The following is a 23,015-nucleotide window of genomic DNA, read 5'->3' as shown; positions in this document are numbered from 1 at the left end:
GCAAAAAGTTTTTAAGTGTTTTGTCATGGTTTTATTTTTTTAAGAAGAGGTACAAAACGAAATCATTTAAACATTTGAACTTTGGAGAGCCTCTGTAAACCTTTATTTAATTTTTTTGCAACAAACTTGAAGTCATTTAAACATTGTTCAGATAAAACAGCGGCAATCTTTTGAACTTTATCCAAAGGGGTCACAATAAATATGACCTTTGCTAAAATGCCCCTATTCAGCTTTTCATATAAGTATTTCTAAATTGCTCTATGTATTTTGTATAAATATTGAAATTAATTTAAGGTGCAACAAATTTAGTTTTAAGTCTTGACCCTTACATTGCTTAACTACATTTCCCATGAGTCTTAGAGCCTTGAAAGGGTGGGTTTGGTCTTTGGGCGCGCTGTAAGGATAGCTATTTGAAATTAAAATGGCGGAAAAGAAGGCTGAAGTTGAGCACGGGTATGTTTTGTTTTAAGCTCGTAATACAACTTATTTAAATTAAACAAATCCATTACCTTACCACTGTAAATAATTTTAAACGACCTGTATTGTTGTCATGTTTTGGTGGACATTTCCGATAGTTTTGTTCTGGTCTGATGTAAACATTAAAGCGGCTTTTTCGTCTGTTACCTACTTTAGCTGCGCACGCATCGAGGCAGACGAAACCTCAGTAGAGGTGAGAAATAAAAGCCCTTTCTGTAGTTTATAACAGATGATTTGCTGAATGGAGAGTTACTGGCTTTGTTGTTTATGCCAAGGTCCCGTCTACGGTCCAGACTTCAAAAAGATGCTCCTCCCCAATCCCCGAGTCGGAACCTCCTCTCAAGTGTCACCGGACCGACTCGACATTATCTACCACACAGATGACAGATCCTGGAGACGAACAGTCAGAGATGATGAAACAAGAAATGGAGGCACTCACAGAAAAACCCGTAAATCCCCGTGAACAGAATAAATCCTGGAGGAGAAACACCATAACCCGACGCTCCCTCCCTGCCCTTCCCAACCCATATGAGAGTGAGAGACATTCCCCCCCCCCCCCGTCATATTTGTATCCCCCCCACAGTGAAACATTAATGTTTACTTTTGTTCAAGACAAATAATAATCTAAATGAATCTGTTCTAGCTTTGTGCAGAAGCATAAGTCCATCATTATCACAACAAGAGAGACTTGAAAAACTGCTGGAGGCTTCAATGGAGGTATGTTAAGTGAAGCTATAGAAACCAAATGCATTAAACCATTATAAGTTTCTCCTGAACTCGGTGGAGGTCCAATAGCTCATTTGTATTTCTTTGTCTGTATCAACTCTTAAAAGATTAAATGAAGATTTGAAGATGTTATGAAATATAGCCAATAACAGTTTTATGTTCATATTTTGCTAAATAGATAGATATTGTTTACTCAACATTAGAAGAATGACTAGATATTTAATTAATACTAGCCACAAAATTACACAATAAAATGTGAGTAAAAAAAAACAAAAAAAAAACTTTTTTTTGTAAATAAAAATTTAAAAATTGATTTTGTGTGTCCCTACCTGTTTACCGTCTGCAAACTGTGAGAATATTTTTTGTTTATTCACATGTATTTTCTTTGCAGATGGCACTAGAAAGAACTCAAAATTCACTTGAGTCATTTCCAAAAGCTTCACTGGACTCCTTCCAAAAACAAGGTTGGTAGTTTTTAAAAAAAAATAAAAAATTCCTTGGAGCTAAGTATTTTAAATTATTGAAACAATAATTTTATATTATCTCTGTTATTCTTGTTTTGTGTAGTTGAAAACATCAAGATGGAGTGGAGCTGCTTAACCAAAAATACAAGCAATGAACCACATAACTTATCTTCGAGTCAACCCAAGTATGCATACTTTTTTAAATTTCACTGCACTTTTGGCATTAATCATGATGACTGTCTTCTTTGCATTTGTGTCTTTTATTGCTTTGAAGTTGCAGTCAGCGTGCTGTGCAAAGAGACATGGAAAATGTCCAGAAAGCAATCAGCAGGCATGTTGTTCTGTCTACTCTCATGTCCGATGCTTATTTTAGAATAATTATAAATATAAAATGGCCTCATATGTGATCTTTTCTTTTTGTTTTTTCTTAGGCTCAAGGCTGAAAGTGAGTCTTGGAAGGCCCTGATGAACAAACACAAGGAAAAAGCAGAGGAACTGGAAAAGTAAACATTTGTATTGTCATTAAGCATTCACGTGACGGTGTTATGCACGACTTTCTTTGAATTTGTACCAATCATGTTATTGATTTTCCGCTGTAGGAAGGTGAAGATGGGACAGGAGACGGGTATACCTCTAAACTCTACGTTAACAGTCCAGTCCTCGCAGAACTCTGTCATACAGAGTAAACCCAACTACCACAATGTCCTCTGTAGGCAGCGACCCATGATGCATACTATGGCCATGATTGTATGTTGGATTTCTTTTTCTTTTGTCCTCACAAAAATTTTTTTAAGAAGTTATTGTATTTTCAAGCTTTTGTGTTCTAAGCTCTAAAGTGAATGTCATAAGAGTGGGCTTGCAGTATTGTATTTGAAATATTGCTTTTTGGGCAACATGCACGAATATGACATGCACACACCCACCAGACACTTCAGTACATTGGGTGGAGGGTGAAGAAAAATAGTCATAAGAACTGAGATTTTTCAGGGGCAAACTTGGAAATGAATGGGATGCAAATACATTTACAAATACAAGCCTTTTCCACTTATATTTTAATGGTCATGAAACCACTATAATGTCAGGTTTTAACTGTTTCTATGAGCAGTGCTTAGAATTATTATTAATTATTGTTGATAGACATAAAGAAAAGAGCAGACTCAACATTTCTCCATTCAAAATATTTCAGCTTTTTAGCATGCGTGTATGTAATTGAATACAGATTGATCGTCAAGTAAGTTTAAAGATTAGTATTCTCTATTGTCTATTATTTTGGAACAGCTTCGTACCGGTATATTTTTGTTTGTGTTATCTCACAGATATTATTTACAATAGATATTTCCTTCCATAACAAGCACGAAAAGGTTGCTATTCAATCACTGGGAAACGCAGACACAGGACACACAGCAATTTAGACCGACCAGTTTTCAGATAGAAAACTAAGCTTTGCAATTTTCCAAAGCAATGTTGATGCAATATTGTCATCATTTTATTTTGTAACTTATAGATTTTTTTTTTCTTGCCTGTAGATGGACACTCAGTGTAAAATGATACAGCAGCTACTTACCATCAAGGAGCAGTCACAGCTGTTAGTTAAAAAGACCAGTGTCCAATTAGGTAATGACTTTGCTTGAACAATATATCTTTACTTTGTAATATTTTGACATTTTCTGTGATGGTCTAGTGAAAGAAACTTTCACACTAATTATTTTTATTTCTATGCTGTCTCCAGCTGAGGAGGCCGGATTCCAGGAGCTTTCATCGAACCTTCTTAAGAATCTGATGTCGGCACCTTTGCAAAAGGCAACTACATAAACAATATGTCCTCAATAGATGATGCTTCTGTACAGCTGAATCCAACGATTGTTAAAAATGTACATTCTTGTGCTTTTATATCATTTTCCAATTTTGTTGATTTTCCTGTCCTGTTTTGTTAAACAAAGAGAGAAAATAACATTTTATGTTATGCTCCAACATTAAACAACTTTAATGGCAGTGGCAAATTATACATGGATTTGACCAGCAGGTGGCAGTGGCTAGCTATTCACACAATTGTATTAAAGGTGGTGAATTGCTTGAGTAGATTATTCTTTTGGCCTTAAGAGCATTTTCATCTGTAAATCCTGAAACTGTTTAGACCCATTAGCAAATGTTAAAACTTTGCCACCATCCAGCTAAGTATAGTCCCTGTTTTTGGTATTATCAAATTAAACGATAATAATAATAATTAAAAAAAACAGCCACATTGTCTTAAAAGTGATTACCAAAGTAAGTTGATAACTATCACAATTAATATTGAGGCTATAAAAAATTAATAGTTTTGACAATAAGATATATTTTATGTATTCGATGCTCTGTTTAACATGAATAATAATAACACCCCAAAAAATCAACGGTAAATCCCTGAAAGTACCAATGTGATGACAATGTTAGTTCAAAAAGCAATGACGTAGCTTAAATTGTGAAGCATTTCGATTATATTCTTGTTGAACTATTCAAGTAAAAAAAAAAGAAAGAAAACTTTTCTTACTTTACACACATTCTTCAGTATATACAGAAACCCTAGAGGCTCACCCCCTGTCACACTTACTCCTGTTTGGTGCTGCATCTATTGCACTTCATCAGTGTCCCCTGACCATACAGAAGGAGGCCCCTCCCCCACAGTGACTCACCCCCATCTCTTGCTTGGCTTGGTCACTGATGCAGAACGAAGCCTTGACATTGTACCAGTCAGGCAAAGCTTCATTTGCCATCTCTCAAATCTCTTGGACCAATTCATTAATTAACACGTATGCTTAATTTGTGCCTCTCTTGATTGCAGCAATAAGAGTTCTTATTTTCCCCCTCCACACGATACGAGTCTATAACTTTGCACTGGAGTTACGATCCCCAGTGTGGTTTCTGGAGGATTTTCTTGTGGCTTTATTCGGGGGAGTGATTGCAGAGCATATGGAGAAGCAAGGAGAAAAATGTAGGGCTTTGACCATGAGAGTTGCTAGTAAGGGAAGATGGTGCACAGCAGGATAGATCGATTCTTATTTAGATGAAAATGAGGCTTGATGCTTGTGGGGTGAGAGGAGGGCAGCCTTAGCATCCAAATGAGTAAAGGTTTCACAGAAATTGTTCTTAAGTGAATCACCAACAATAATAAAAAAAACTTGACAAAGTCAATGACAACGGTTTTGCTTTCAAAGGAAAACAATCTTGACAGTGACAAAAAAAAATAAAAATACTTAAATGTCCGACTTGGTAAAAATTACATTATAAAGTTACTCTGTGGATTTTTAGAGGTTCACATGTAAAATGCATGCAATTGGGAAAACTCTACGAGGTAGTTCACATGTTAAGCTTCTCATTTAACTTGAGTTTGACTTCTTAAAAGCCCATGCATAGAGCAACAACTGTTTACTGGATTTGCTGTTTTTGTTGTCTCTAACTTTAGATTGATTAGTTACAGATTGTAGTAGATGGATAGCAGGAGAGTCAGCATAAATAGTCAGTTTGGTCATACTCCCTCATGCACACCCATCATCTCCTCTCAGTCTAACAGAGCTGGCTGCTGCTCTCCTCCACATCCATTCAGTCTGCCATTCGTCTCCGAAAGCTGTCTCTGTGATCTGAGTGATAAACAACATCAGAATTGCCCAGTTTGCAAAAAGCAAGGACACTTGTTTTCAATCTGCTGTCAACGTTTTCATACTGAAAACTGATGGGATGTTTCATTCATCAGGGGTATGGGACAGTATCCTGAACTGTTTTGCTCTGGGACTGAGCACTTCTGGAAATTGGCACAGTTTGCACACACATATGAACGTCAGTGAGTTTGCATAACTTATAATGTTAGTTGCATAGTTAGCAAGTCTATACAGGCACAGCAGCATTTTCCTGCTATTTTTACACGTAGTCACTTAGGTTGGGGATTTGCAAAAATAACTATTTTTTTGGTTGGTCAAAGGCTAAGGTTTTGTCTGGACTATGAAAGTTAATGTAACATTCTAATATGAGATTTACAAAATATTATTTCAACTGTGTATAACCAGGCTTCTATTTTATTTTTTGCAGCATTCAAATCACATTTTTGGTTTACTAGTAGATTTTTGCAGCGTAATATAATCGTAAATTAGATCTAATATTTGCATATGCGGTGGGAAATGTTTCGAGATAGATTTTTTTATTTTCCTGTCTAAAGATGCTCTCGATTTATAGTTTATCATTTACCCACCCACAAGATCGCGCTCTGTGGTGCTGTGAGTTTTAATGGTCAAAGCGACGTACACCACTCCGCCGAAGAACATCCCACATACTCATCAACAACAATGGCAAACCGTAGTCTGTTTTGGTAACACATTTTTTTTTTTTATAGGAGCAACAAGGTTTGAAACGGTGTGTGTTCATACCTGATATAACTCCTAAATTACCGCGCTATTTTAAAAGACTCGTATGTTCGTTTGTGGCTAAATTTTCGTTCTACATTTTTCCTGAAAATGTGCGAGGCGCTCACACAGGCTGTGCATGTGTGTCCCTGCTGCCTTTCTGCTGGGCTACTGCTGCTAACCTAGCTGCTTCTTTTTTACACGGCGGTTAGCCTCCGTTAGCCTGGCCGCGTTTATTAACTAGTAGAGGAAACAAAAGATACAGACGAATGTAAACCTTGTTCGTGCCGTTTGATTTGCGAAAACAACCCCAAACTAATCGCCTATTGTCGCTGTCGGGTAAGGGAATAAGTGTTGTATGATTTATCGTGGAAAACACTTTGCTGGCTAGCTAATAGGCTAGCTATTTGATTGTGTTCGTCGACTGAGGAAAACGGCGAGTTTTCTTTGAAAGTATGGATGATCAGACTAGGATGCTGACGGGTCTCACCGGACTCGGTGGACTATCACAGCCCGATGTCGGTGATCCGGACTCGGTCCGGAAACAACAGTCCCTCGGTCAGCCGCAACAAGACATTGGAGATATTCTACAGCAAATAATGGCCATCACCGACGAAAGCCTGGACGAAGCACAGGCCAGGTAAGACTTGTGAAGAGCCATTTTCCACTCATGATAGCTAAGCTAAAGTCAGTTTTTTTTGTTGCGTGATTTAAAATTAAGATAGTTTGTTATTGAGGGATTAATGTAACGTTACACTGCGATGTTAATTTGCACCAAAGTATGAAAGTGAATGTACATTTTGTGCCTGCATATACTGAACATATTCGGAGTCCACTGTAGAGTGTGGGTATTTGTAAAACAAGAGAAATAAAATAGAATCTTGTTGCTGCAAATTACATCACCTTGAATACTTATAATTTGTAAACATACTGGCTTGGTAATAGTAACCGATCCTCTGTACTAATTGGTTTACCAATTAAATATTAAATCGGGGGAAAAAAGTCTATGATAGTATTACATTTTGGAGGGTGCGGGGAAAAGAAAATACATCCCAAACTAAAATGCGTTACTTTTTATTTAGTGTTAATTTACCTGCGTATGAAGAAAATATGAATTTTAAAGTTTTACAAACTTTTCATCAAATCTAAACTATGGAGAAGTAGCAGCTTTGTAAACATTATGAAAAATTAGTATATAAAAAGAACGTTAATAAAACTATAATCGGTCATATTATTGAAATAATTTTTACAGCTTGTTTAGCTAAAAACTACTTTTATTTACAGTCCAACATAGTAGCAATAACCCCAGGAATCAAACTGTAAAGTGGGGGAAAAAATCCTACATAAAGTTAAGATCAGGCATCACCCAGTCCTGCATGTCTGTGGTGTTTGTGATGTGTCATTTATTACTCTTTTTTAATGTAATGTTTGTATTAGAAGCATTTTACTTATACTTATTGACAGCATGTACCCCACTGAGTGACTGACTCACACTCATTTGCCATGTGGCTCAAAGAGCATAAGGTCAGTTTCAAATGAAGCGTCAGTATTTCAACAATAGACAACCGTCCACTGCAAGACTGTGGCCACAGTGTGATGTGTCATTAGCTAGTGATTTTCCACCCAACATTTGACCACCTGGTTCTCTTAATTAATTCACTCCTTTCACTCCCTCCCTCGCTGGTGTTCATCCTTTTCATTGTGTGCTGGGTGCAATCAATTCTCCTATAATGTGTACGCGAGTGCAGCTGTCCGCAAATCGAGTTTCTATTAATGAGATGGTGGTGAGGGGGAGGAATGATGCTATACTGGCAGCCTATGAATGTTGAGATATTACATTTTCTTGACTACTACTTTGGAGAGTTCATCACACCTCATGGCACAATTAACTTTGCGTTAAAATAGCTCTTGCTGATGTTTCAGTTTCATCTGTTGTATTTCAAGTTTGTGCTGACAATAGGCAATGGCGGAACTGTTGTGAACTTATTTAGCTAAATTATTCATATTTATAAGTACAAAAAAATCAGTTGCACTGTAGAACGTACTACATTGGCACTTATTTATGAAGCATTGTAGGAGTTACTTTACACACACCTCCACCATACTTTATATGTATCATCGTACTTGGAAAATTAAATTGCAGAAGTGCCCTTGTGACAATGTGCATTTGACTTTTTACTTATATATATAAATTTTGTTTTGTTGAGAAAATTCCAAAACATAAGCAACTTCAACACTAAACACTGAATGTTGTTACAGATGGAGGTCCTAATAAATACTAAATGACTTACATTTTATTGTCTTTTTGTCACTGTATGCCAATATGTCAATCATTTCCTAGGTCAGGATGATCTATGTTTTAATGTGTAAAGTCGTTCTTACGGTTACATGACTTCCCTGTCATGTAACGTGGCAGGATAGGATAGGGAGTGGTCAGGGTAGCACAAGAAGTTGGTGTTGCAGAGTACCCTTCCTGCGCACCATCCACCCTCATCCTCTCACCGTGTCACCATATGCTTAGATCCTGGCCAGAGGAATCGCCAGCGCATTGGGGTGGATCAGACGACCCCACAGAGGGAGGGAGAGCAGGGGGGGGCATGGCAGGGGGTGGCCTGCCACTCAACTTCCAGCACAGGTCAGTACTGGACCGCATGCACACCTTCTTCTCCCCCCCTCCTGCTCATACCCTCCATGGTGAAGACAGCCCTCCCCATCTCAAATTGAACAGTGACAGATTTTGTGGAGGAAGTTGACATTTAGTTCTAGACACATAATTTTTATTTTATTTTTCCCCTCAAAACTCTCTCAGAGAGGCATTCCTTTGGACTGGGTCTTGTAGGTGCCACTTCCCTCTTTTAAAACTGCAGAGGATGTTTACAACAGAAATGGGAGTTGTGGTTAGACCAGGTGTAGCTAGTTCATATTCATCACTGGTTGTTATACGTCAGCTCTCTGTGCTTCATCCTGTTTCAAAAAGAAATGGTTTATTTTTGAAATGTTTCTTTTTTGCATGTTTTTTTCCATAACAGGCATTACCGTATATTGATTTTCATGGTTTTCACCAAACGTATACTTATGTTTTTCCTAACCGCATATCAATGTTGTTACCTAAGAAATATTGGTGTTTCCTGCTTAAAAGCAGCAAGACTGAACAATACAAAAACAGACAATAGGCAGGTTTTCATTCACAGGGACCAAATCCCAAAGGACTTGGCTGCAGACCTCGCTGCTCAAGCACCTTTCTGTCACCTCACTTTTCAGGCCCCTCACTTGATCTCCCTCCTCAGAACTGTAAACCAATCCAAATATAGAACATATATATCTGATTAAGTAAACTTTAGTGACAGTTGTATCGCAGTGGGCTTCAATTTTTGTCCTATTATGTAAAATAAATTCATATTGTCTCATGCAGATATTGACTTAGTTGTATGTTTTGCATAATTGGAAGTAGATTAAGGGATTTGTCTTTGAAAGCTAGACTGAAATGTTGACCTCTTCATTCTAAATTCATCATCAGTTAAAATTAAGTAAGTATGGCACCGTGCGCTATCATTTGCAGATAGCCTTTAAATAAATTGTTGTGGTAGACTTGGTGGCCCCTGGTGCCAGTGTCCTCTACCATCGTCTTGACTATATGTAATGGCAAGCTTTACCTGAGTTGTTGTCCAGGAGTTACAGCTGTTTTGAACATTTTATCATTATGGCAATAGATATTGATAAGGTTAGGCTCATTTCTAGTGCCAGAGGCCGTTTCCTGATTATTTTTTTTTCTTTTGTTTTTTTGGGAATAGTCTTCTACCTTGAACTTGGATGACCACATGTAAGACATTTGAAAGTTTACATCGATAGTGGAAAGCACTAATCCATACAGCAGATGCAGTACACTTGTGTCTAAATTTGAGTGGTTGGACTTAGAGGGAGGGAGTATAGTAGGGCTGGGTAATAAATCAATGACAGCAATATATATCGTTATGTAGACATGTTCAATAGTTCAATCCCGCATGGCATTCTGGGGAATGTAGGCACACGAAAGGCTTTAACTTCTCAACCTCTCTTGGCGAGGTAAACTAGATTGGTGGCATCACTCATTGGTAAGCTAATGCTAACCTGCTGAGTAACTTGTGCAGCAGCAGTGCTTAACGTCTTAAAAAATAAAAAACGACTTTGAGCGAAAGGAAAAAATGAATATAATAGCTTGATAGGAAATTTTTCATAAAACATTAATGATCACGTTATCAGTTTGGCAGTGTTTCGGATTTTTAAAACAAAAACCTAATCAATGATTATCGATACCAACTAATATAAAACACTTATCGTGATATGTTTTTCAGTCATATCGCCAAGCCCTGGGAGATAGAGCTCCTGGAAAGTAATATTTACAGATAATCTCAGCAAGTTTAAAAGTTATGACTTTAAAACATCATAACAAACATGCACCAGAAAGGTTTTTGTAAAAAGGGTTGAAGGAAATCATGTAAGAAGCATAGCACCACCAGTAGTGTTGTGAGAAATGAATTAAATAAATGGGGAGGGAGGGAGAATAGTTTGTGGTGATTAATGGTAATAAGAACTGTATGCAGTTTATAAGCTCACCTGATACATTAGCCATGTTGCAAAAGCTAACCTGTGGTTCCATATTAAGTGGTGCTTCTTTATTTCATACAAGTGTTCCCAATATTTTACTTTTGGAGTTGAAAAGACATGTTATGAAGCAATTTGTAATTAGTTGTTCTGTTTTCCTAGTTCTTTCTCACAGCTCAAACATGTTATTTAATGGTAATGGTAGATAGTTCTTTTCACAATTTAATTTGAGATATTGTGACAACCTATTTCACCAGAGAATGGGATTTGAGGCTCTTCTGCTTATGGTTGTAATTAGAGCTGCACATTATCAGGAAGATGCATATTTGCAATAATGCTGTTGAAAATTGCAACGATAATGATTATGACACAGATTATTAATCTGTGTCTCCTTGTTAGTTTTTTTCTTTACAAGTTTCTTTACTATGAGCTTCAGCATCCCAACCAATAAAAATATATATTCGGTGCATAAGGCCAGTTAGAGTTCCTTCAATTGGCCAACTACATTATTGATATGCAGAGTGGGAATGCATGTCACTTAAATTTAAAACTGCACAACGTATCACGGATATATTCTCATTGCAATATCAGCGTGTGCAATATTCATACTGCAAAAAAACTGTTTGGAGTTGAAAAATATATATTCCAAGTGTATGAGCGTTCATTTTTCATGCTAATGTAATATTTATCCACTTGGACAATCTCACAGCAGCAGATGTTCTCGTTTGACACAAACGATACTGCTCAAAATGCGCCAAAGAAAAGAAGAAAACTATCATCATAAGTTCACAACTGGTATTGTCATCACAATATTTACCAATGTCGCCATCGCAAATCCTACTTGAAATATAGTATCTTGTCAAATATTTGCATACTTGCAGTTCTTGCTTGCAATTGAGATGTTGCGTACTATTGGGATTCCATTCTTTGTGTAGCTAAAATAGAAATGGTTGTCCTGAATAAATCATAAAACAAACCTATAATCTATTGTTTATAGCTATTTTAGTGTTTCTTTTTTATTTTTTTTTCTGTTACAAATTATTATCTAATAAAGTTGTGTTTTATTCATTTGACGTTCAACAAAAGTGTAACATGCGTTACAATATAGGATATCTTACATTTACACACCAATTGACTATAAATATGCATATGAATGCACCTTCAAAGCCTGGGGCATATAAGTGTTAAAAGTTTATTCAGTAATGAATACTGTTTGAGTAGTATTCAAATATGGTACACTGAAAGGCGAAAGTGTTTTGCAAGTATTTCCATACAAATGGCTTTTGAAATCAATTGTCGGCGCTTCAAAAATATTTCAGTGTGATGATTTTCCTTGCTGACTTGAAGATTTATGACTTCATAAAAGTTATTTATCAAAATGACTATAAAATTACAACATTTAAAATATAATTAATCAGTTTCAGTTGTAAAATCAGACTATTGTGAGTGCCATTCATATCCATACTGCCCAATAAGTAGCTTTTTAACTGTTAACCTTCATATGTTTCCAACAGTCTCCCTCACAGCTTCAATAACTTCAACTTTAGCCCCTTTTATCCATCAGGCAGTTGTAGCAATTATAAGAATTATAAACCATGGTTTTATTCCGTTGATAACGTCAGAGCTGCCTGGTATTGTTAAGTATGAGTTTTTTATTCACTGCTGTCTCACCTGCTGAGCAGCAGAATGGATCTAAACTACCTGCCTCAGCAATTTTATATGCAACCCCAGTCGAAGTCGGAACACATGGGTATTTTACTTTTTGTTATGGATAACGTTGCTTTTCTGAAGTGATTATGAGTTAATGGATCGTCTTAACTGTGCATTTGTATATTTGTATGAATTTAAAGGGTACCTTTTCTACTTGAAGCAAGAGTTTATTTTTGCTGTATGTATTCTAGTTTGAATATGGTGTAAATGAAGGGGCCATAGACATAACCCATGTCGTGCATTGCTAAGGTTTTATTAAATATGATTATATTGCTGTGTCGTCATTTATCTTAGACACTCAAGCATGTAATTTTGGGGTACTTTGAGGTCTATTGAATTAGAAATGTACAAGACAGAATACTGCTTTTGCGGCTGTCTCAGTGTTATTCACACCATAATGATCATTTTTACCTCAAGACAAATAAATATTGAGTGCTCTGCACACTGCTTGTATTGAGCAAAGAGTGAAATCAAACCTGCCACAGCATTCAATTCTTTAATCCTTTTATAAAGTGTCGTGGGAATGAGTATGTTGTTAAATGGAATGTGTTAACCGGATAAGCTGAGGTGATCTCATTTCTGTAAACTGTAGAGTTTTTATACATAGATTGCTTTCAGTTTGTTTGGTGATAAAGGTAATTTAAAAATGCATCCTAATCCAAATGGGCTCTGTCAACTCACCATCTAGTTTCATGGATTGAGGATGTCTTCAGCAGGTAGAAATTAGATTACTGCGTATTAACCCTGAAATCAGGTTCTCAGTAATGATGACCTTGAGGTTTGGCATCATTACCTGTTCTTCAGTGCAAAGCGTACTAATGACAGTATTACTCTTGCTAGTTTGGACTGACGCTCCAAGGATGTGTCGATGCTTACAAAGGCATAAAACAGTTCTGTGCGCATAGTACAGACAGCTGCTCTACTACTTTTTATGGAATAGAAACTTGGAATGACTTGAAATGGAGTTCTGTTTACCCTAATCCCACCTCTCTCCTTCTTTGTTTTATTCCCTCTTCTGTCTTACAGGAAGCATGCCCTGAACTGTCACAGAATGAAACCAGCACTCTTCAGCGTTCTTTGTGAGATCAAAGAAAAGACAGGTGAGTCTCTACTTCACTCGGCATCTTCCAGTGGGCTCTAGTTGTGTGCACTGAGTAGTGAGATAAAGAGTGCTTTTTGCCCCAGGTTCTTCAGAGCCTTTGTTTCTTTTTATGCATTTCCTCTCTTAGGACGATGTTGACTAAAGATTGTATTTAATCTTTGTGGATGCGTTAATGCAGCACCATTATTACTATGCACCAGGTTAAAACCACAGATTTATGGAACCTCTTCCTTTCTTGGAAACAATCCAAACTTTACAGCTGAAACTAATCACATGCTGCATTCCATTTTCCAAAGCTTGGAGTTGGGAATGACGTCACACCCAAGTTGAACTCCGGTTAACGTAGCCGTAGGAGTTGGGATTCAATTATGGCGGCGCCCAAACAGCCATTGCTCATAGAACCTCTTTTGAACGTCGTCTAAGCTGTACTTTCCACATTTTGTTCAGTGTAGAATTGAACTTTGATTTTTAGACTCATTCTTACAAGTGTGTCTTGTAAAATAAACATGTTATCTTGACAGCTTATCAGTGCCACATTGGATCTCAATGTCAACTTTTTAAAAGTTCTCTGACTTTCGGATTGGAGGGCGTTCCTGTTGATTTTTTTAACAAGTCTGTAGAACTTTTGAGTTCTGACTACAAATTCAGAATGCAGAATTAGTCAGTATCTCTTGAAACACGAGTAAGATGGCAAAATTAACATCGCAGACTTCACTAGCTAAAACTTCAGTTTAGATTTACATTTTAACCTGGAGCAGAAAGGTGCAGAATAGTTTTACCTTTTTGGTAATTGGTAAATATTGGCTTACTGTAAAATCATATGATGGTGATATTGCTAAAAATTATAACTTTGGCAATAAATACACATTTTTACCACTCCTTTGCATCTATTCCTACAATGCGTTCAACTCTCTTTCACCTGTAGTTTATTTGACATTGCATCTATCTACTGCATTCAACAGGCTGGGTCTATTTTTGGCATGCAAAGCATTGGAATATAATGACTAACAAATACTCCACTCCCAATAGCTTTTTGCAATATTCATGTTGCACAGACAGTGTGAAAGCAATTTTATGTGATATAACATGTATGCCTGTCAGCAGTTTCACTTTATGGAGAGAGGGGACACGATCCAGATCCATATACTGTTGTCTTAACATCAGGTGGACAAGACATACATTAATATTTAGTCTAACTGTTGAGAAATGCATATCTCTACTTCTGTTAAACACTGTAAATTGGGAGATATAGCCAATTATAAGCAATGCAGTAGAGCCTCTGTTGGCAATTCAAGCCGGTTTTTGGATAGATTGTTTTGGTGCGGCTGGATATGAATGGCAGATTAATGGTTATGGTTGTGTAAATGGGTTGGGTTTGCAAAACCCTCCAGCTCCTCTGTGCTCTTGTGCTGTATGCTTTCTTCTCTCACTGTCCTTGGCTAACTGTAAGTCTCTCTTGTTCAAACACAATTTGAAAACACTGCACTGCTGTCTGTTGTGGCCCTCTGTCAATAATGTATTATTGCTCTCTAGTGATTGGAGGGAAGTAAAGGCTAGGCCTGAGAGATTGGGGCTGGGTACACTGTTTCCCAGGCAACCAGTGGTCTTATTTACCCTAATGCCATTCACTTTGATTTTCACATTTGGTCTCCCAGCAAACTAGACAGTAGAACCTGTGAGTACTTGTACTGTGAGCGCAAGAGAATAGCTCACTAAGAATACAGTTGGGTAAATACTGGAGCCATACCTAAAGTATTCCAGTCACGAAACGCAAAGACTTTGGCTTTGCTTGTACTCTGCTGGCCATCTGCCATGTAGCTCCCTAACTGCACTGTGTACCTGCTTTGGTATTTCACGGCCACTGAGACCCCCCTCTTTAGGCCCCATTGTCTATTTGAGGAATGTAAAATGACTTTTCATTGGATCCTTCAGAAACCCCAATCAATAGTCCTTTTGGTAGCCATTAGGTTTTGTTTTTTTTTTTGCATTTTTTTTGCTCCCCCTGACTAATAAACAAAAGATGTGTTGGCACAACCATGTACACAATATGTCTTGCACACACTGATGCATACACACCAAACAGGGATAAAAGCAAACTCTGTCTTGGTTCTACTCCTACTGCTTCGGTCTTGTCCTCTCCCCCTCCCTCTCGCTGCCTCGCTCCCTTCTTGAAAGAGAAGACTTACTCTGAACTCGGGGCTTTGATATGGTAATGTAATGGTTGGGGTTGGAGGAAGGGAGGTGGGGCATGGGGGAGGGGAGGTGAATTCCTATGAGTACTGCAGTTGGTTAGATTGTTTTCATTGTAAAGGAAATGTTCTGCGCAAATGTCAGTACCCACCCTCCCCCTCTGCCACCACCCCAAAACACCCCCATTTTACAGCAGTTCCAGTGCTGTTCTAAGCTCCCACATGAAACATGACCTCTGTCTGTGTGAACTATAACTTTTGTCTACGCTTTATTGAAGATGCACTACAAGGAGGACATGAAATTACTTGAAGGGACTCTGCGAATGATCAAAGAAGAGTCTGTGGTTTTGCTTCAACTCGGTTCTTTTACTCTCTTGTTCCCATGGGTATTTGTTGTAAAAAATAGCTCATGGTGCAGTGGGACAACTAATACCAGCTCCTCAGATAAGCCCCTGCGGTTCATTAGTTGTCCTTTAGTTTTGGGCATGTGTTTCCTTACTTTTATTTCCTTTGATGTTAACATGCCAATAGTGAGTCTGTCACTCACTCACTCTCTGCCACGTTTATCAAGTCCATCTTTTCAAGCTTGAATATTTACAGCTGTTTATTTTTGGAAATGTTTTAACTGATTGCAAAAATAGTATTGCAATAGTTATTTTAGATCCATATATTTGTTGTTGTTTGTTTTGACCTTTTTAAGGACTTCAGCATTATTTCAGTCCTATTGCTTACCCCATCACAAGGACAAGTTCACAATCATCAACCTTGTACATCTAGATGAGCTGTCAGACAAACGTCTCTGATATCCATCTACTGGTTGTATGGATGTAGTGGAAAGTTATCTTGTCTGAAACTGAAAAGATCAGAAGGATCAACTTTGTTTTTGCATTAGTGTCTTAGTTTAATCTACTGATGTTGGAAGTGTGTGTATAAATCTGCTTGTCGGCGCTCTTCAGGAACACAAAATTGTCTGCAACAAATAAGACAATCTCATGAACATGTGACATCAACTATTTTGTTGGACTTTAGTTGCTGTCTGCCCCACACACACTGAGGTATTTTTAGTCTAGATAGGGTCTTGTGAAGAAGATATAAATTCACACAGTCGTTACATTTTTAGTTTATTAAAACAACAGAAGTTATTTCGGATAAAACTTTATTTAATTGTGTTTTTATATATTTTATTTAAAACAGGAAAAGTATCACACATTCTTTTTGCTATGCTTAAATATAGGCTTAAAAAAGCTGATCTGAAAAAAATAAGTTTTCTTGTAATGCCAAAGAATATTTCTTTCATTGGTAAAAATATATGTTTTTATTGATGCCTGGCTCATTTCTTAGAAGAAATAAGCATGTTGGTTGAATAAGAACATTTTAAAGTCCGGAACTGCCAAACATATTAATTATTATATGGTTTATGTGTGTGTAGTTTTTTTTTCTGCCAAAATGTAGAATATGGTGGCATTGTTCTTATGGCCTATGGTATATGATGCTTGGGTGATTGTTGAAAATTCATCATTAGACAAAGTAAATTGTTTGACGAGAAGCTGAGTGAAATAACTAGTCCTTAAACTAAAAGTTCATTCAGAGAAATGTTTATTCAGACAAAAATGATTAACTATGATTTATTTTTAATTATCATTTAGTATCCATCCATCCACAATCATCTTGGCCTTTTGTTATGCATGTTTCCACTGTGGGGTCAAAAGCTGGAGCTATTATGTAGATCACATCCGGAGAGGCCAATAAGAGTCCTTCTTCTGCTAGACTGTTGCTGCAGTCTGGGGATACAGATCTTGGCCACTGCAGAAAGCAAAATGCTTTTAAAATGGAAAAGTCAGACCAATTCAGCATTAATATCAGATTGTGTCATAGCAGGCATAGTTTAAAAGCTAAGAACTGTCACTCCAAACTTTGTGGAGATGTCTGTGCTGATCCAGACTCTTGAGTGTGTGTATGTCAGAGAGGGGAAAGGATTTCCAGTTGGAAAAATAAAATATGTACCAATAAAACTGCAAAAATTGGCTCACAGAGAGTTACTCCAGACCTTCTGGAAATATGTAACTGCATCATGTTGTAACTTGATATTTCTCATGCAGTTTTATGTGTTCGCTTTTTTTGAAAGATGATGAAAGAGAACTCTGGTCAAAATTACAAACTGTGATTTTGAAAACACAATTTGTAATCATTTCATTGATTAAAATCTGAAACTGAATTACAGTTGCTTCTAGTTCAAAGAAATTTAATCTACAGATCTTTAATAATTAAAGACTGTGAGTTGTGTCCCAGAGGAACAATAACAAGCATGCATGCAGCAGTGGCAGTGTTTCTTCTCCATTCAAACTTAAAATCTGTTCATAATCCACAATCCTTAATAGTTGTGATTGTGTTATTTTGTATCTTGGAAGGAAAATGCGGTAAAATTTTGTAAGGTTACTGGATTAAATCCTTAAAATCCCTGCTTTGACCCTGGAAACGGACCTAAAGTACAATAGGCATTTAGTCTGTGGACAATTGAAGATCAAGCCAGACAGCTTCCTGCTGTGAGGTGACTGGTTTAAAGACCACTGGGAAGCCTGCTGAACTGGTTAATGCTGAGGAATTTGGTGAGCCAGTTGTAGTTTGAGATTTGTTTTTTTGTTGTTTGTTTTAAACCTGACTCTTTTAGTTGTGGCACTTTCTTAAAATTCCCAGTGTATTAGTGCGTTGTTTGCCATTTTGTGTACACTATCAATGGACTACATTTTCAGGAGAGTAACGAACTCCATCATATTAATTGAGTTGTTGTAACTAAAATCTAATTATCGGTGCTAAGAGGATCCCATATTTGTCAAAAATGTCTTTGTGAGCCCCATAAGCACTCCCTCTGCCTTTTTATGTGTTTTTATTATTATTATGATTATTGTAGTAAAATAGAACAATAAACTTACTGAAACATAGTTGAAATCTTACTGGTTTTTCAACAGAGACAGTTTACCGTATTTTTCGGACTATAAGGTGCACCGGATTATAAGACGCAGTATCAGTGAACTGATCTATTTTCATATACAAGACGCACCGGATTATAAGGCGCATAAAGCGAAACAAAATACGGTAGTCGTTGTTTCGCATCTGCTCTATTCCCATGTTGTACTGCGTGGCTGATGGCCTTGAGTTTGAAATCCGCGTCGTAAGCATGTCTCTTAACAGGTGCCATTTTGGGGTCCTTAATTACCGGATGTTGAAGCACCGTACGTATCAGGAAAAGTGGTTCGCCACCGCAAAACAAGTCTGTCTAGAGGGTATAGAAAGCTGGAGTCAGGCTTCTGACCAGCAGCGATTATGCTTCGACAATCAAGGGTAGTGGCTCCGTCTCTTACCAAAGTCGTAATAAAACATACGGTACACTGCTCATAAATAAGGCGCACTGGAATATAAGGCGCATTGCTGATTTTTTTGCAAATACAGGGATTTTATGTGTGCCTTATAGTCCGAAAAATACGGTAATTTGGAAATCTGAATTTTTCAAAAATTTATAAAAATGTTTCATTAAATTGCTGAAATTAAATGAACTGTGTCATGTCACTCTAGGGTGAAGTAGCATCAGTCAACCTTCACTAAATACTGTGACCTTTTTTTTTTTTACAATTATTTTTTTCTCCCTCAAGGGATATTTAGGACATTGTGTCAAATTTGGGACATTTTTATTAACATCTTTTGAATGCGAGTCAAAAACCAAACCAGTGATACTCGATTCGGGACACTTTATTCTCTTCTCCACGAAAACAACATCACATGCACCAGTTTAGTTGGATATTTTTGTTCTACCGATTTTGGCTGAGATCACTTGATGAAGTCATGTGAATCACTTGCCTCATTAAAACGGCCTAATTGTTATTAGTTTTCAAGCAGCCTAACTTGGAATAGAGCCATAAAATGTTATGAGTTGTTAAGAACCTGAGGGAGGTATTTCATTATATTTTATGAGGAAAAATGTTAAATCTATTTTAAGCTAAAAATGTTTATAGGATAAAAATAGTTGCCCTAAGAAGAACCATATTAACTATCTCTAGGGTTTTTAAGTTAAATGTGCTTTCTGTTGTTGCTCAATTAACACTTCCCTCTTAAATACATCCTTGGGATTAGTGTGACTCTTCTTTTATTATTTAAAAATCCAATGAATTTGTGTGTATTGTGACATCCCGCCATTCATTTTTCCCCTACTGCTCTTAAGAAGAGGATGAAAGAAGACAATGTGTTAAAGGGGGTGCAGGAGTGATACAGAGATTGATGAGGCAGTAAGAGCAAGAGTAATTACTTGGTGTCCATTCCCCAAGCCAGATTGGCAGACGGCTAATATCACACAGACCCCTGGCCCTGACAGACACCCCCACACGCACAGACACACACCCCGACTCAAACTGGGGATCAAGAGCACCCCAGACCTAATGGCGTGTGGGCCAGTTGATTTCCCCATGTGGCATTATTCCTGAAGGAACCAGACTTTTCTGTATCAGGATGTTTTACCAACAATATTGATTGGGTTGTCTGTTAACTCTGCATTTGAATTGAGATTTCGAAATGAATAAACGTATTGGGACACAATCACTTCAGGACTTTTTGTTGTGGGATTGCATTTAGATACTGGACAGCAGTTTTCATTGTATTTATTTATCCTATTGTTTTATGGTGAAAAATAAGATGCATTGATAAAAGGAAAAAACAAACAGGTAAAGTAAAATTACAGGCTGTAGCATTTTGCTCTAATTGGGCTATTCAGCTGAAAGCATCACAGATTGGCACATGTTCAGTTTATACAAGTAAAAACACTATTTGTTTGTCACAAATGTAACTTATTCCCTTTCTGATATGTCTGTGCTATTCAAACCACTTCTATGTGCTGTTCTTAAAGGAAGTCAGCATATCACTAATTAAAGATATGTAAATTACGTCTCAGCTGGATTGTGCTAGTTTGGTGGTAGTGGGATGGGAGAGTCTCTGAGCCCAGCTCCTAATCCTGACTAATTAAGGATTAATTACAATTGATGGGTGTCTTCCACCCCTTAGCTGTTATGCACATAGCTGTCCCAGACAATATGTTTGTCTATTTCACACCATGTCATTAATGTTAGGAAGAAATAGAAACATCAGGCTGGCAGAGGGAGGGGTGTAAACACAAACACTAAGACGCTATACATTGTATGTAGTAAATCAGCGTAGCTGTATGGTTGGTTGATGCCATTTGTGCAGATTCATGTTATATATAGGTCACTTTTAAGTCTTGGTTACAGTTCTTTTTTGGGGAGCTGTGTCACTTTGTTTTCAATCTTTTGATGCTTTAAGCAGATCTGTCTGTGTTTGTTACACAAATCCAGAGGTTATGCTAGTCAAAACCTCAGGTTTTTTGCTCAGTGATTCATGCTAATAGCAAATTGGTCTTATTCAGAACTGAGGTGGTACATTTGAACTGAGCAGACTAACCATGTCGCCCCAGTTCTCTCTGGCACCATCTGACTGTGTCATAATGCTTGTTCACTTGTTATAAATGGGCACCGCTCCTCTGATCTATGGCTTAATTGCCACCAAATTTGCATAACAGTGCAAATTAACGACCTCTCAAATGAGCGTTCATTTTTCACAAAGTCTTTAGGAGCTCCTTAAGAGTCTGTGCTAATGAGCACAGGAGGCAGCTGGCCTGATGAGAGTTGACTGGGGGAAGATCCTTGCAGTGCTGTAACAAGCCTCCTGCTTAGGTGCTCTTCATCATCCTCCTCATCCTCCTGTGACATTTTCAATTCTTTCTTCTTGTCTTTGCTTTTCTCTCTGTCTTGAAATGTACTTCGCTGATAACGTCATGTCAGTAGTCCACAACAGGACTCAAAATGTACTTTTTGTTTCAGTACTGCTTTTGATGACAATAATTATTTTTACACGATATTACTCATTGTTTTATCTTCAAACATTACCTAATTGATCATGAATTTCTATTATTAAGTAGCAAAATCCTTAACATTTTAGCTGTACAGACATCTTTAGTTAAGTCTGTATGACTAATTACAATTTTCTAGTGTTGAGGAAATTTGTACCATTTGAATCTGTCATCTTCCTTGCATTAACCTGAAGTTTTATATTGTGTTTAATTGAAACTAGCACAGTACTGTTCTTGTTGATGTCCTTTGAACGTAATTAGTAGTTTTTACTGCTTGTGAAATTCAGTATTTTTTTATTTTTAAATGTCTAGTTTTTATTATGAATTACAAAGAAGTATATTAAGTGTTAAGGGAAAATATTTAACTGTAGTCAGGAAGATGTAATGGTTCCTAAAAAAATGCAACTGGAATGTTTGTTGGCTTATTTCAAGGTATTTAAATGAATTAATATGTTTTCTCTTTGTATTTGTTGGTGTTATAATTTATGCCTAAGTGCCCCCTGTCCATTTTGGTTAATTAATGGCTGACTAATGATGTGCTGGATTGAAGTGTTGTGTTTGCCTAAGGTGTGACTTTGCCCATTTACACTTTAGTCAGACCACACTGTGTTTACTCTCAATCTGTACCTCCATCTCTCTTTCTCTCTCTGTTTCTGTGTGTGTGTTTGTGTGTGTGCATGTGTGTGTGTCTCAGAGTGGGGGGCTGTGTGCAACAGGACTCTGGTGAACTACCCAAACAGATGCTGATTAGTGTGAGCTGCTTAAAGTAGGAATGAGCATATGGATTGGGCTCATTAAGTTGACAGTACTTTACAAAAATACTGCCTTTCAGAAAAAAAAGGGTACATCTTTGTGCTGTTGAATTTTAGCTCGAAATTTACTTTGGAATAATTTTTTACCTACCAACACTTTTTTTTCATCTAATTATGTTTTCATTTGTTTGCTTACATGTCATTTTTATTTCCTGTATAAAGTAGAATTGATCTAAGATTTACCAAACTTCGAATCTAAGAGAATTGAATAGGAGATTTAAATGTCTGAACAAACAACAAGATGACTGAAAGTTTGCCTCTTTTAGCAAAACAAAATGAGCCAACTTGGAGCTGCTTCTGGCTATGCATGAATCTCAAGTGGAAATGGAAATATTCCACACAGCTGTGAGCTTTCAGAGATGAAGCCTAACATGCAAGCCAACAGGAGTTGCTTGATGGCATTAATGCCATTAGTACACATAAAATTTGAAATTGTTCCTTTCAAAACAATAAAAGTGGATGAACCTAGCCTAGTGATCCTACTGCATGCTTCAAACGTAAGATTTTGGAGCCTTGTAGTTGTCTGGTCGCACAAACCGTACTCCATCATTACGTCATTCCTCCACACTGTGACTACCCCCTCGGTGAGTCGGGTGGGTAGACTTCAACCCCCCTCTTTGCATCGCTTCTTTCACAAAACACATGGAAATAAATGGTGCCTTAATCAGCATTAAAG

At 37.2% G+C, this 23,015-nt stretch overlaps 2 protein-coding genes across 5 annotated transcripts in view; both read left to right on the top strand.

Annotated features, from left to right (window-relative positions):
• The first annotated feature begins 388 nt into the window (after nt 1-388).
• Nucleotides 389-4,835, top strand: dsn1 (DSN1 component of MIS12 kinetochore complex). Its single transcript, XM_032588417.1, has 11 exons — nt 389-453; nt 634-670; nt 753-1,011; nt 1,121-1,194; nt 1,595-1,667; nt 1,771-1,852; nt 1,942-1,998; nt 2,099-2,170; nt 2,267-2,414; nt 3,194-3,281; nt 3,397-4,835. Exons 1-11 carry the CDS (start codon nt 422-424, stop codon nt 3,477-3,479), a joined length of 1,005 nt encoding a protein of 334 aa, XP_032444308.1. The 5' UTR covers nt 389-421; the 3' UTR covers nt 3,480-4,835.
• A 1,078-nt stretch (nt 4,836-5,913) lies between these two features.
• pbx4 (pre-B-cell leukemia transcription factor 4) overlaps nt 5,914-23,015 on the top strand; it is a 29,541-nt gene continuing 12,439 nt past the window's right edge. The window contains exons 1-3 of one of the 4 annotated variants that reach the window (XM_032588404.1): nt 5,914-6,677; nt 8,559-8,672; nt 13,355-13,428. In XM_032588404.1, the coding sequence (XP_032444295.1) occupies nt 6,493-6,677; nt 8,559-8,672; nt 13,355-13,428 (373 nt within the window). In that variant the 5' untranslated portion in view covers nt 5,914-6,492. The remainder of the gene's footprint in view (nt 6,678-8,558; nt 8,673-13,354; nt 13,429-23,015) is intronic. The other 3 variants (XM_032588406.1, XM_032588405.1, XM_032588408.1) reach the window with 3 other exon arrangements.

This window comes from Xiphophorus hellerii, chromosome 16 (genome assembly GCF_003331165.1).
Source record: "Xiphophorus hellerii strain 12219 chromosome 16, Xiphophorus_hellerii-4.1, whole genome shotgun sequence".
Taxonomy (NCBI): domain Eukaryota; kingdom Metazoa; phylum Chordata; class Actinopteri; order Cyprinodontiformes; family Poeciliidae; genus Xiphophorus; species Xiphophorus hellerii.
The sequence above is the reverse complement of the archived record's forward strand: the minus strand, read 5'-3'. Positions and strand labels throughout refer to the sequence as shown.

Coding starts and splice junctions, on each gene's coding strand:
- dsn1 (XM_032588417.1), top strand. CDS start 422: ATGGCGGAAAAGAAGGCTGAAGTTGAGCACGG. Junction 1,668..1,770: donor GGACTCCTTCCAAAAACAAG/GTTGGTAGTTTT, acceptor TGTTTTGTGTAG/TTGAAAACATCAAGATGGAG. Junction 1,999..2,098: donor GTCCAGAAAGCAATCAGCAG/GCATGTTGTTCT, acceptor GTTTTTTCTTAG/GCTCAAGGCTGAAAGTGAGT.